The sequence below is a fragment of the Typopeltis vanoorti genome, chromosome 8 (genome assembly GCF_054136105.1).
Source record: "Typopeltis vanoorti isolate ZY-2024b chromosome 8, IOZ_Tvanoo_1.0, whole genome shotgun sequence".
In the NCBI taxonomy this organism is placed as follows: Eukaryota; Metazoa; Arthropoda; class Arachnida; order Uropygi; family Thelyphonidae; genus Typopeltis; species Typopeltis vanoorti.
The window spans coordinates 90,418,893-90,433,819 of record NC_143556.1 but is presented as its reverse complement, the minus strand read 5'-3'; the positions used below and the strand labels follow the sequence as shown (position 1 = coordinate 90,433,819).

At 35.6% G+C, this 14,927-nt stretch overlaps 1 protein-coding gene across 7 annotated transcripts in view; it reads left to right on the top strand.

Moving 5' to 3' along the window:
• LOC150104186 (uncharacterized) overlaps window positions 1-14,927 on the top strand; it is a 712,768-nt gene that overhangs the window by 146,460 nt on the left and 551,381 nt on the right. For all 7 annotated transcript variants that reach the window (XM_090396809.1, XM_090396815.1, XM_090396810.1 and 4 more), the window contains one exon: window positions 13,396-13,540. In XM_090396809.1, coding sequence (XP_090252935.1) covers window positions 13,396-13,540 — 145 coding nt within the window. The remainder of the gene's footprint in view (window positions 1-13,395; window positions 13,541-14,927) is intronic.

Genomic DNA, 14,927 nt, shown 5'->3' with positions numbered 1-14,927 from the left:
AGGTTCACGTGATAAAACTTACCATTCATTTTAACCTTTATAGACTTCAAAAAGCCTTTTACTCCATTAATAGAGAAGCAATGTTTCAAATACTCGGCTTCTATAGTCTACCCTCAAAACTCATACAAGCAACCTCAATGCCTTATAAAAATTACAATGCTACAGTAATCTTTAAAATAGAAACATCTGAATCATTTTCAGTGACAACAGGAGTCCTGCAAGGTGATGTACTAGCATCATTTGTTTTTTAATATGCTTGGACTACATCTTCTGGACCATCAACACAGAAGATCTTGGTTTTAACATTAAAACATCCGCCCACACCATGCAAATAACTGATCTTAGATTTGCTGAAGATATTGTACTTATTGATACAGAACCAACAAATGCACAAAAACATCTGCTAGAGGCACAGGCTAAACTTATTGGTCTGCAGATCAACATCCAAAAGTCCAAAGTATTCTCAATAGGTTGTGAAAACTTTATATTTCATATCAACAATAAACCCTTAGAAAGTGTAAAGGATTTTCAGAACCTTGGATCATACATCAGCAATACAGAAAATGATATCGGAAAACGAAAACAGCTGGCTCTAGTCTTCATAACAAACTGCCCCATCTGGAAATCATCATTAGTATCATTAAAGACAAAATTAAGACTATACCATACAACCAGTAGATCCATCTTCTTGTATGGACAATTCTCAAACCTGGACAATAAGCACCGAAAAAACTAAGATCTAATTAACTCCTTTGGAACTACATGTCTCAGACTGTTCCTTGGATACACCTGGATGGACCGTGTCACTAACTCTGCAGTGCTAAATCTGGCCAAGCAAGAACCACTTGTCAGTATGCTACAGGTGAACTTGGGCATCATCTCAGACATCCTGTAGTCTCTCCCTTTTTGGAATCCCTCATCCTGTACAAACCAGAAGATGGCAAATGCAGTAAGGAAGACCATACAAATAATTTTGGCAATACATATGTGAAACCATCAGTAGGCTGAACTGCAAAACTCCATTTGACATCTACCAGTTAGCTCAAGATAGAGAGACTTGGAAGACAATTTGTAATATTTAATTTTTAATATAAATCTCTTTTGCCTTTTCACATTATATCATACTGTGAATAAACTATGTATGTATGTATTGGCTAGTATGTGTCGATTTCCGGTAAACAGTGAAGAAAAGATTCCAGAAGGAAGATGTGTGACAAGTGTATCTAGAAACGGAAGTGTGTTCTGTCTTTCATTTTTCTTTTTTCATCTTTCATTTTTCACAATTTTCAATTGTGAACTGTATGCATTTCTGTTGTTTGTTTAGGTGGCTAAGGAACGTGTGTAGTGTCTGGTAGCCATGGGGCCAGATCGCGAAAATATCGTCAATGTATCTAAGCCAGACTTTTGGCTTTAAAGGAGAGGAATCTAGAGCATGTTGCTCAAAATGTTCCATATAAAAGTTAGCAATGGGGGGGGGGGGGGATAATGGGAAGCCCATGGCTATGCCTTCTTTTTGTAGGTAGAAAGCATTTTGCCATACAAAATAACCAGAACGTAATACATGCGCAAAGAGCACCGTGATATCTGGAGGGAATTTTTTCTGTAAAAGGATTGTCATTGATTGGGACATTCGTAAAGAGGGCAGAAATGTCAAAAACTGACTAATAAATCATCCTTTTCTAATGTAATGTCTTTGATTATATTTATGAAGTGTTGTGTGTTTCTGATAGATTACGGACAACACAGTGAACCATAACCTTCAAACTAGGAAAGAAAATCTCGTATCTAAATTTCATAGACTAAAAGATCAACAAAACCAACGGACCTATTCAAATTTCTTCACAGTGAATGTTAACAACCAACCAGAATCAAGAAACAACAGGAGCCACCAATCGCCTGCAGGTAACAGTAACAAAGCCTATCCAACCACGCCTTTTTAAACAAAGATGAGCTCTTGCTAATCTGCAAAGGTCTAAATTTTGCCATAGCACAGATCAATGAACAAACTGGATTTTATTTGTAATATTGAAAGAGGCTTAAGATTCATCCCAAATAACATAGATAAAATACGTTTAAAAACCACCAACATTTTAAATATTAATCATAAGAAAACAATAAGCAATTTCACGAAACACGAATTAACAGTGGTGAAATCATTAAAATCAAATCCCAACATTGTAATAACTAGAGCTGATAAAGGAAGTGCCACCGTTATTCCAAACCACTTATTTAGAAAAAATGAATCTACTAGTCTTGGACAATAGTACATACCAACTTGTTAACTAAGACCCAATCAATAGAATAAAAAAGAAAACAGAGAAACTACTTAAATCAATTACTAAATGGCCTGAAGATACATTCAAAAAATTACTTCTGCACTACGCTTGTTCCCCAAGAATTTATGGTCTACCAAAGATACACAAATAAAACACTCCACTCCATCCGATAGTTGAAGGTATAGACATCCCGAATTATCACCTAGCCAAGAAATTAGCAGCAACACTCAAAGAGTTGGTAGGGCATTCTCCCTCCTATATCAGAAACACACAATGCTTCATAAACATAATCAGAGACATCACATTAGAAAAAAGATTATTTATTAGTCAGTTTTGGCGTCTCTGCCCTCTTTACGAATGTCATGGTGCTCTTTGTGCATGTATTACGTTCTGATTATTTTGTATGGCCAAACACTTTCTACCTACAAAAAGAAGGCACAGCCATTATCCCCCCCCCATTGCTAACTTTTATATGGAACATTTTGGACATGCCCTAGATTCCTCTTTAAAACCCAAAGTCTGGCTTAGATAAGTTGATGATGTTTTCACGATCTAGCCCCATGGCTGCTAGACACTTCCCTTAAACTCCTACCACTACCCAACACAGAAACTAGGTGTCATTAATACTCTAAAACACAGGGCTTTGAAGATCTGCATCAATGAACAAGCGCTGAAAGACGAATTTAAAGTTATCAGCAATACTTTTCTAAAAAATGGTTACAGCCAAAACACTATGAACAAAATTCTCTACAAGACCTCAATAAGAAACAAAGATAAACCAGACTACAATAAAACTATAACCATTCCTTATATTAAAGGGACATCAGGTAAAATAAACAGAATATTACAGAAATACAACCTCAAAGCCACCTTTAAACCTCCTGCAAAATTAAAAAGCTTAACTCAACTCATTCAAAGACCCACCCCTCCGCTGGCCCAACCTGGAGTATACCATATTTATTGCACCTGTAATCTACCATATATAGGGGAAACAGGACGCACAATTCCTATTAGACAAAAGGAACATAAACGACACATTAAATATAACTATGGTGAAGCTGGCCTTTCTGATCATTCCCTGAACACTTTGCATAGAATATACTGGACAAGCACCAGTTGTTTACATCACACCGAAACATGGTATGAAACCAAATTTAAGGAAGCCTGTGAGATTCTTATCAACCACCCCAAGCTGAACAATAATGATGGTCTTAAAATCCCGAGCATATGGAAGGCACGTATTCTACCCACAGAACCTTTCTCCCTAAGAGTAACTATAAACAGGACTGTGGATAATTCTAAATTTAATATAACAATTGTAATGTTAAAAATAGGACATCATTGTTACTGTAAGAGAACTATCTATAAGAATGTTTCTCTCATGTTATCTTAAATAGATAGCTTTGACGTTTCTAAATAATTAATTTGTATATACTCCAGATGATGACCTTAATATGAAGGGCGAAATGTCGGGAAATTAAAATAGTTATAACACGGTTATAACGTCCATAATTTCTAAAATGAAGGCAAAATATCATCCTTCTTTATTTAAATGGATTTGAAATGGTTGGCTGGATCCCTGATCCTGCCAACCTGGAATCTATGAAAAAAAACTTCATTCAGGCAACGTTTTTGTTGGAACATCCTCTTCTGAAACAATTGGTACAACATCAATTGTGAGAATACAAATCATCACTAACTCCATAAAACTCAACTTTTCTTGAGAGTTAATATCAGAGCTGTGACTTTTTCAATGTTCCTAATAATATTTGCTCTGAATTAAAAGATCAAGGAGTGACTGCCATAAGAAGAATTTTCATACGTCGGGCTGGTTTACTAGTGCCTATCAGGAATATCCTCCTACATTAAATACCCCCAAATCCTCCAACATCAGCAGAATCAAAGTATGTTGGTTGTTCTATTAGGCTTTATATCCCTGAACCCTTTGGGCTGCAAGTGTTAGAAATATGGTCATGACTCTGCTGTCTGTGCTCAGTTTGGCAGTAAAGAGAATGAAGACTAAATACAAAACACCCAAAGTGCACTAATTGTTAAGGAGAACATCCAGCCTATTCCTGATCATGCCAAAGGTAGAATGATGAAAAAGAAGATTCAAAAGACAAAGGCCAAACAGAATATGTTGTATCAGGTGGAGAGGAAATATACCACAACATCTAGTCGACAACAGTAAAGAAAGTGTCAGGGGGGGGGGGGGGGCATTAACTTTATTTTTGTCTCACCTTCCTCAATATCATTATCTGAGTGTTATTATTTACTTGCTTTCTCCATGGAGCGAATTAGAGAAAAAGAAATGAATATGGCCTTATTCCTGAAGATATTAAAAAAAACAAAAGAAAAAGATTGCATTGTATCTAAATCCACTAGTTAAGAAAGTGGATTGTATGACCCAAAGAATAAAAAAAAACATGTCTCCAGATCCAATAATAGATGGAATATTTCTTGAGGGATTTCCCCTTCCCCAGAGGAAAATAAAACCATTAAAATGCTTAGTGCCTGGAGTAAAATTAGATGATTTCTTGGATATCTCTCCTGAGGGAGGAATAGATGGACACTGGCTGTTCACATTTCCACAAAAAAAAAAAAAAAAAAAAAAAAAAAAAAACATCCAAGACTGATAAAAGCATTTTATATATATATATATATATATATATTTATCCCACACATAAAAAGCAGAAAAGCATATAGCAAATGGATGCAGTGTGATGGCAGGGTTAGGAATAGAGTAAACTGTTGATATTATTCTTATACTATTGAAGATTATAGTCCTTTGGAAATGGTTCATTAGGAAAGTTGTTCCACAGAATTGAGGTGGAAGGAATAAAAGATGACTGGGAGTAGCTGGTTCAGTGAGTATGCATTTCAACGACTGTAAAAGGATTGAGAGTTCCTGTAGATATGGCAGAAATAGGAAGCATAATGGATGCTAGTTCAGCTGAACAGTCATCATAGAAATATTTGTAGAAGAGAAACAATGCAGAACTTACCTTCTATGGAAGAGTGGCTGAAGAGAAGTGCCATTTATCGACTGGGTCTCTTTTCTGAACAGCCTCAAGAATTTGTAGGGAGGTTTTGGGTTCACCACACATGAGAGCAGTAGTCCAATGTTGGTCAGATTTGGGATTTATGCAGAGTAGGTTACTGTTTGGCAAAGAAGTACTGTTTTAACTGGAAAAAGATGCCATGTTTTTTGGAAGCATTTGATGCTATAGAAGTTATGATTGTGCCATGAAAGGTTTGGAGTAAGAGTCAGTCCGAGACAAGAGTTTGGTCTCAACGCTTGAGCTGAGCATTATCAAAAAATAAGTGGAGAAGATCTGAGGTCTCTTTTATGGGAAAACAAGCTAAACTGCATTTTGGAAGCATTGAAGTTGACTAGGTTGTTTTCACTTGAAAAAAATCAAGAATACTGTGGAGATTAGTGTTCAGGGTACTTATTATAGATGATCTTAAAACTTCAGATGTTTGAGCACATCAAGGCTTGTCATATGAGTAGGATGAGTGAAGTGTACTATCATCAGCAAAACTATGAATAAGATTAGCAGCCTATGAGAGCAGGTTTATATAAATCAGAAAAAAGGTGGGCGAAATGACAGAGCCCTGAGGGACACCGGCATTAATAGGAAAGTCTGAGGAGAGAACACCATCCACTATTATACATAGGGATAGAGATCTGAGAGAAAATTGACTATCCATTTACACAAGTATGAAGGCAGTCCAAATGATGGTAACTTGTTGAGAAGTCCTTGATGCCAGACCCTATCAAAAGCCTTGGACATGTCAAGAGCAATGTCACTGGTTTCCCTGGAATGCAAATGTGAGTGACATAGGCCAGATTTCCTGTGGATCTAGGGTAGTGAAATCCATACTGGTGGTCACTAATTAGATAGTTTTCAAGGTGTTGACTGTTGACAACTATGGTGAAATTCAGAATATATAACAAGCAAGAAAATCCAAAATAAAACTTGGGGTATATCAGCAAATATATCCAAATACGTGAAACTTAATTGCTGTCAGAGCCAAGAGGACTGCTTGATCTAGTTCACATTTTTTTATCACCAGACCAGCAAACACCAAAAAGGTCTGCACCAAAATCCTGACAATGAAGGGAAAATGCCCACTTACCCCTCTTCAGTCATGGAACAAAATGGTTATGTAATTGCATATCTGCTTGCTTAGAGTTTTGCTAAAACATTGGCAACAGAGTCAAGTGGTTAGCTTACTTACTCTCCAACCAACAGGCCATGGGTTTGAATCCTCACGATTGCCTCTGGGTGGGAGATAGATTTCATCGGCTAGTGTTAGACCTCTGTCCTACTTATTGGAGACCTTAAGTGGCTTGAAAAAGTTCCCTAGAGCAGGGTTTCTGGACTATGTAAAAATAAATTTTTAAAAAATGCAAAAATAAAACTGATAAAAAAAAAACTAGAAAAAAAAAGCATCCTTATCCCACCCACAGTACAAAATGTACTATAAGTTTGCAAATAACCTTTTGTGGGTAGGAGCAACATAAAAAAAAATTCTCTTACAGCTGAGAATTCTTGGTCGTAAGAAAACATTTTTTTGAATAAATAATTAAAAAAAAAGAAAGAAAAATGCTAAATTTTGTTCAATTTAATTCTTGTAAATAAACTTATGCATTGGTTACACATGACTTTAAATTTTTCAGGAAATGACAAAATATACTAAAATATTAATTTATTTATTTATTCTCATGGCAAAAGGAATACAGAACAGCTACAGGTTAGTGTCCAGTCTGGAAAGCCAATCCAAGGCCTCATCTGTCACCTTGTGGATGTCCATTGGCCACCACCTTGAAATTGGCGCGTTGGGCAGTCGTTCACAATATGAGTCTGAGCTACAGGAGAACAATCACAATAAGGGTGGTCTAACAGCCTCCATTTATGTAGTAGGCAGCCACATCTGCCCTGGTTAGTTCTGACCCTGTTGATTGATGACCAAATCTTCTTAGGAAGAGCAAAACCAAGCTGCAGAGTACAGGGATCTTCCAGGAAGCTGTTTGTTGGGAAATTGTTAGACCAGTATTCTCTCCACATATGAGATGTTGATGGCAGGCAGCTGAAGAGAGCTTGTCCATGGACCAGAAAGGCTTTCTAGATTTTAGGCAAAGACTATGTGGATTTATGAGAGTCTGGTGCAGGGGCAGGAGTGGGTTGCTCATTGCTTTATTAAATTCTTTAATCGAGGCTTGTCTTCTCTATATGTTTGCTGGAACAATGTTAGATAGGACAGGTAGCCAGGAGAGAGGGGGTGCTTCTCACTATCCCACTAATTGTGCACATGGTGCGTGCACTTCTTTCCCAGACAGGGGGTACAATATTCTGCTGTAGAGAATGCGAGGGCTAGTGCAGACAACCGTAGGACTTCTGCACCACAGCCCCAGGTTGTTCCAGCAAGCCTTGAAATTATATTGTTTCTCGTTTTAATTTTGTTGGACAGGTTGGTGATGTGCCTTTTATAGGTTAGGCTTCTGTCCAGGCTCACTCCAAGCTATTTCGGGTGAGGCTCGTGTTCTACCATTTTTCCGCAGAAAGAAAGGTTGAGGTGATCCTTCTTATTCTGGGTTACGATGGAGCTTTTTAAGTTTTGTATTCATCATAGTTGCTGTAAGTGGTCCAGGAGGTTTGGTACCTTTGGACACCTTGTTTGAGACATTAGCTTCATGTTACCTGTGATTCATCTCTGGGGGCTTCTTTTGTCTGAAGCACCAGCAATATACCACAGGGTAACACTACTGGCAGGGAGGGCCACGGGAAGGCAAAATATTAATTAAAAACTTTAATCAATACCTTCCTGTATTTCAGCAATGTTACATTGCCATCTTCTGGGAACATAAAACTGATATTTGCACGCAGGCACTAACAAGCAAATGGAGCTGAAGAAGGCAACTGAAGTTGGTCCTGAAGGTGCCCCCCTAGCAGGCTAAATTGGGTTGTCTTGGCTGTTGGGCTGATGTTCTTAGGGTGCACTCTTTCCAAATTTAGAGAAATCTAATGCACCGAAATTTGTTGAGGTTTGGGAAGTTTTTTAGAGCTGAGGCTAATTCCAGGAATAATCTTTCATATTTATATTTGCTGCAGTGTAGTAAAGCAACTTTCTTCCAGCATATTCTGTGGTGGGTATCTAGTGCATGGTCAGCAAGTCCTGAGTGGCTGTATTGATGAAACCGGGTGTAGTCTTTGTTCAGATATCCTGATATTAGCTGTTCTGCCTGTTTGGCCACAGTAGGACAGTTTACAACTGCAAGGGACCTGGTATACTCCAAGGTAGGTCTAGGGAAAGTGGCCCCAGATATAAGGAATGCTGATAGATTGAGTGTAATCTCTGTTAAGAAGGTGGGGAGGGATTGCAGTTAACTGGTTTTAAAATTTTCTGGATTTTTTGGAGGTTTTAGCCATTGGCTAAGAAGTTGCTAAGGATAAGGTTAAGTTCAGTAGTTAGGGCATTGTTATCTGAACAGATGAATTTATCCCTGTTATACAGGGTTTTTATAATCCCATATTGTTGTGGGGGAGGGTGCGATTGGTGGTGTATGTATCTACCTGTATGGGTCGGTTTTCTGTAAACAGAGAAAGCCATGGATCCATCAGGCTGGTATGTAATCAGAGTGTCTAGGGGAGACTGTTATTGTTTTCCTTTTCCAAGGAAACTGGATCCTGGGGTGTTGATTGTTTAAGTGTGTTAAGAAGTTGTGAAGAAGGGGGGGGGGGCATTGTTTAACCAGCAATGCCCCAGCCGGCATGAAATTCTGTCATGTTGTACCAACCTTTTATATTGTGGCTTGAGCCAGATGCTCTAGTCAGTTCTCCACATTCCTTTAAAGGCTGTGTTGAGGTCTGCTCTTTTATACAGCTTTGATCCTTAAGCATCCCATCACCTGTCCATTAGTAGCTCATTTGGATTGCAGAAACAAAGCTGTTACTGAAAGATAACTAATATCCTGTCAAGGTACCCTTTGGAGGCCAAATTAAAACAAAATTCTCCTCTCAGTTATATAGCTTTGACCCTTAATCACCCCATCATTCGTTCGTTAATAGCTCATTTGGATTGCGGAAACAAAGCTGTTATTGAAAGAGAACTGATATCCTGTTAAGGTATCCTTTGGAGGCCAAATATAGACAAAATTTCAGAAAGTCTGTTTAAATGTGGTCTTAGAATGACTGTCTCCCAGATCTTTAGCTCTATTAATGACCTATGAATCACATGCAGCACAGTTGTCTTTTTCCATTTAATTCTGTGTGAGGAGATGTCTAGATCTGTCTTCCAGTCCTGATTTGCTATACCAGTGATTGCAAATGTTATGTATATAAATATATTTTTATGTTAAAAAAACATAAGACTACATTTGCCCTTACTGATAATTTATAAATTGGTAAATTGATTATATTTGTAATCAAGCTGCCTTAAAGGCAGATGTTAAGATCACTGGTCTGTGCAGAGTAGGTTAAGTTGTTGCAGTCACAATTTCATACTCTTCAAGATATGCATGAGCATGATGCTGATCCTTCAGTGCATGGATGAAAGTTGCTGGTTGGATGTGCAGTTTGAAAGTTAGCATGGAGATTATATTTATTAGGAATTTCAGCTATCTTTATAGATTCATCTTGACTGTAATGGATAATAGTTTCATTGCTATCTTGTGGGAAGGATGAGGGGACAAAGCATGCAGTATTATATCTCTTTTATAGGAGGTTTGTATCTTTTGGCTAAAAAAAAGTGTTGTGAAGATAATTGAATTGTTTAGCAAGAGCTATGTTGTTCTGAGTGCAGATCTGGTCACCTGGATTCTATGAAGATGAAGTGCAGAGAGGACCCAAAGGTGAGCAACCATAATTGCAGCAGGTCTATAAAATGCTCCCTACAAGAGTAGATCGAAGGTCTGTGGACTTGAAAAACCAGCTGATGGGCAAATAATAGAGTGTATGAAAATGTATAGGTTATTAAAAGAATTTTATAGGATTTGACAACAAATGCGTTTTTTTTTTTTTTTTTCCAATAAATCTCTGGAATTTGTGAGAGTGTAATTAGCAAGTGTTGGGGCTAGTTTTTTTGCTTGCAGGTTGGTGAATGGGTTGCCAGAGGTGGTTGAATGTTTTATTGGTATGAGTTTGAGGAAAGGTATGATAGGTGTTGTATGAACAGTAGTTAGTCTCCCTTACAATGAGTCTTTAACTCCATGGAGATGCCCAAGAAACAATCATCATAAAGTTCTAAATTTAATCATTCTTGTATATGATGATGATACAACTAAAGAACAAAAATTGCATAATAAAATACATTTTCTTGTGGATCAGAAGTGTTGGATTCTGATTATGTAGATATTAGAGTAATTATTATTTGCTTCAGAATCCAACATGATCTTCCATCATAAAGGCTACATTTGTAAATATTATTTAATGTAAATAACTTAAATTATAATTTGATATCATGTAATTACCTTAATTATATCTAATATTTAATTATTTAATCAAAGATATGTGTTAATAGTAATAAGATTCTGTATTAAATATTATTAAGCTATTTTATTTATTGTTATGTCAATATTATAAGAACTTGTATTTGTAATTTAACTACGCATTTATTGAAATGCAAATATTCTATTTATTCTTGTTTGTGAAAGTTTAACGTTATGTAATAACTGAATGTAGTGGTATAACCTTATGTAACGTTAGCGAAAATGTTTGTTTATTTGTTGTCATGGAAACGCGTGAAATAAACGAGCGCGAGTGGAACAGAGCGAGGGCTGGAAAAAGAATAATAAAAAAATATAAGAGGTAACAAGAGAGAGTTGGGACGGAAACTTGGAAGTGAAAGGAAGCAAGGCATAAACTAGAGAAGTAGAAGTAAATGAAAGGTTCTTAAGGCTTGGAAGGTTGAACTAATGTGATTGACTTGGCTTAATGTTTGACTTGTTTTTATTGTTTAAATTAGAAGTAGAATTTATGTATGTGTTATATAGCTTATATTAAATGTTTGTTTTTGTAAATCAAAAGTTGTATTTTGCCTGAATCTCTTTTACTACACCATTCATAAAATATTCGAACCAAAGCGGGTAAATTAAGTAAGTCAAATATACTCGGCCAGTATATATATTAAGGAGAAATAGTTGCTAGTTGGTTTCTAATTCAAATATAGAGAAAATTTATATTTAAAGACTGCGCCACTCTATATCTGAATTTGTTCAAGAATTGAAGAAAAATCAACCCTCAACTATTTCTCCTTAATATATATACTGGCCGAGTATATTTGACTTACTTAATTTACCCGCTTTGGTTCGAATATTTTATGAATGGTGCAGTAAAAGAGATTCAGGCAAAATACAACTTTTGATTAACAAAAACAAACATTTAATATAAGCTATATAACACATACATAAATTCTACTTCTAATTTAAACAATAAAAACAAGTCAAACATTAAGCCAAGTCAATCACATTAGTTCAACCTTCCAAGCCTTCACATACACTTTCTCAGCTTCTGAGTTACAAAGTTTCTACACTTAAATTAATATAATGGAACATCCAATCTAATCAGTTTTCACACAATTCTCAGTCATGCTATAAGTTCAAAATATTACAAGCACTAATAGTTGAAAATATCTTTCAAACAATTCTTATCTCCAACTCTCATTCACAAAGAGTTTCCACAGTTAAAGTAGCGTTAAGCATAGCGTAATTAACACACGATTCTTCAAGCATAGAAATAATGCACTATGATAAACCTTACCAGAAATAGTTCCCAATACATCAATCATGTTATGAGCAAACCTTTGGAACTTTTTTATCTTACTTAATAAAAACACATCTACAAGACTTATCCACTGTTATACTTAAAGCACTATCAAACGCACTTCAGAATTCTAGACTTCAATTACAGGGTACTTCAACTATCTTCGTTACCACTCATAAACTAATTAAACACTGTGAGGTTCCTTTTAGGGCAAATCGGAAATAAGCCACAATTCTAGAATAGCTGGGTTCATTCAGAATTCTTCCTTTAAACATCCAGCTTTTTATTTTATCCGATTGTAGTATTAATTTCCTTTTCATTATTACTGCTGATTATACTTTCAGCTAACTATAAAGCTAACTAAAAAATAAAAATTATCCTCTTAACTCCTGCCCTTAAGAACCTTTCATTTACTTCTACTTCTCTAGTTTATGCCCTTGCTTCCTTTCACTTCCAAGTTTCCGTCCCAACTCTCTCTTGTTACCTCTTATATTTTTTTATTATTCTTTTTCCAGCCCTTGCTCTGTTCCACTCGCACTCGTTTATTTCACGCGTTTCCATGACAACAAATAAACGTAAACATTTTCGCTAACGTTACATAAGGTTACACCACTACATTCAGTTATTACATAACGTTAAACTTTCACAAACAAGAATAAATAGAATATTTGCATTTCAATAAATGCGTAGTTAAATTACAAATAAAAGTTCTTATAATATTGACATAACAATAAATAAAATAGCTTAATAATATTTAATACAGAATCTTATTACTATTAACACATCTTTGATTAAATAATTAAATATTAGATATAATTAAGGTAATTACATGATATCAAATTATAATTTAAGTTATTTACATTAAATAATATTTACAAATGTAGCCTTTATGATGGAAGATCATGTTGGATTCTGAAGCAAATAATAATTACTCTAATATCTACATAATCAGAATCCAACAAGAAGGTACTTTCTGGTTCACTTCTGCTGCTTTTGGGTATTGGACTGGGTAAAGTGAGCTTATATTAAAAAAAAAATGGGGGGGGGGGGTATCTGCTATGCCATTATTCCCTTCAGTCATACAACACATTTCATGTCTGCTTTGCTTCTTAGGTTTGGAGAAGACTTAGCAGATAGAATTTTCAGAGTATACCCATCATGCATGTAGCTTTTGTTTAAAGCCCTTTCATGAATATATAAATTAATATATTTTAAATTGTTTTAACGAAATTTTAAAAACGTTTCTTTTTTAACTCTTAATGGACTTAATTTTAAATAATGTCTGTTTCAACTTATGTATTTACCTACACTCATTATTTGTTACAAATGTTTTGCTTTAATTTCGGTTAAAGGATGGTGTTCATCAAGAGAACAAAGACTTGAGATCATTGTTGACTAATAAGAATGAAGAGCAACAGCAGTTAGAAAAATTAATTAAACAGTTACAGAGTGATAATGAAAAACTCTTAAAAAAAATAAATGATCTAACAACAAATGGTAAGCATATGTTAATTGCATATCATTGTAAAATATAGTAACAACAATCCATCTTTATTTTTTAATTACTTTCAGTATTTATGTTCTGTAGAATGTGTTTATTTAGCAAACATCCTCAGATACACACAGACTTATTACTAAATTTATTACTGGCCCTCATTATGGACATAGTTCCCTACTCCTAATTTGAAAAGTGTTTGTGAGCCACTTCTGTGTCTCTAGAGTAGTGTTCACCTTCTGGGAAAGTGTCAATGCATGACACTTTGAGGTGACTTGAAATCCCTCCATTTCATCAAATTGGCTAAAAGAATTTCATGATGTGCTTTACTTGCACTAGCAATGCTGAGATTATATCCAGTCCTGAATTTTCTTAATGTTATTATGACACTACTTATTTGATAGTACTTTTTAAATATTGGGTTCTTTTATTGAAGCACTTCACTTGAAAGATGAGGAAAAAAAATTTCTTGCATCTTTCTCATCTGATAGAGAAAATATTGTTAAGGTGTAACTGTGTCAGCTGTAAGCATTTGTCAGAATGCTTATAAATGGAAACCTCCAGGAGTGAAGAAGTCAGAACACCTTTATGAGTATGGATGCTTAGAAGTTTGTGTTAATTTTTTTAGTCATAACCTCAGCACGACTGCATACTGAGGGTTATGACTTTAGTTTTAATTCTGTTGACTGCCAGTCCAATCAATATTACATTTTTACATAAATTATCTAGGTGATTTTGGGCTGAATGTTAGATATTAACTCATCATCTGTAATGCAAAGACAACTTATTCAGGTAGTGCTGAATCTTCAAGAATTATTCCGTACCCATTTCTTGTGAGTCTGTGAATATATGAGGGTTGTTTGAAAAGTTTGGTAAAAAAATAAGTTACATTTTTTTTTGGAAAACACCTTTATTTCTCAACATAGTCTCCATCGAAGTCTACGCATTTGGTCCAGCGAGCTTCCAATTTTTTCATCCCTTCTAAAAAGTAGGATTTGTCAAATTGGGGAAAATAGTCATTGACAGCCTTGATGTCATCCTTCTTTGAAGAAAATTTTTTCCCACCAAGCCAAATTTTTAAGTTTGGGAACAAGAAGTCACACAGGGCCAAGTCCGGAGAATCAGTGGATGTTGAACCAATTAGAATCTCAATTCGTGCAGTTTTGCCATTGTGATGGCCGATGTGTGGGATGGCACATTTTCTTGATGAAAGAGCATTTTTTTGTGTGCCAATCTTGGCTGTTTTTTCTTCAGTTCTTTTAAACAGTCCAACAATGAAGCATAATAGACTCCTGTCTTAATCTTTTCCGAATAGTCTATCATGATAATTTTCGGTGCTCTTTCACTGGGCATTGTCCTCTGTTTTGATTGCTGCTTGGACACAAAAGT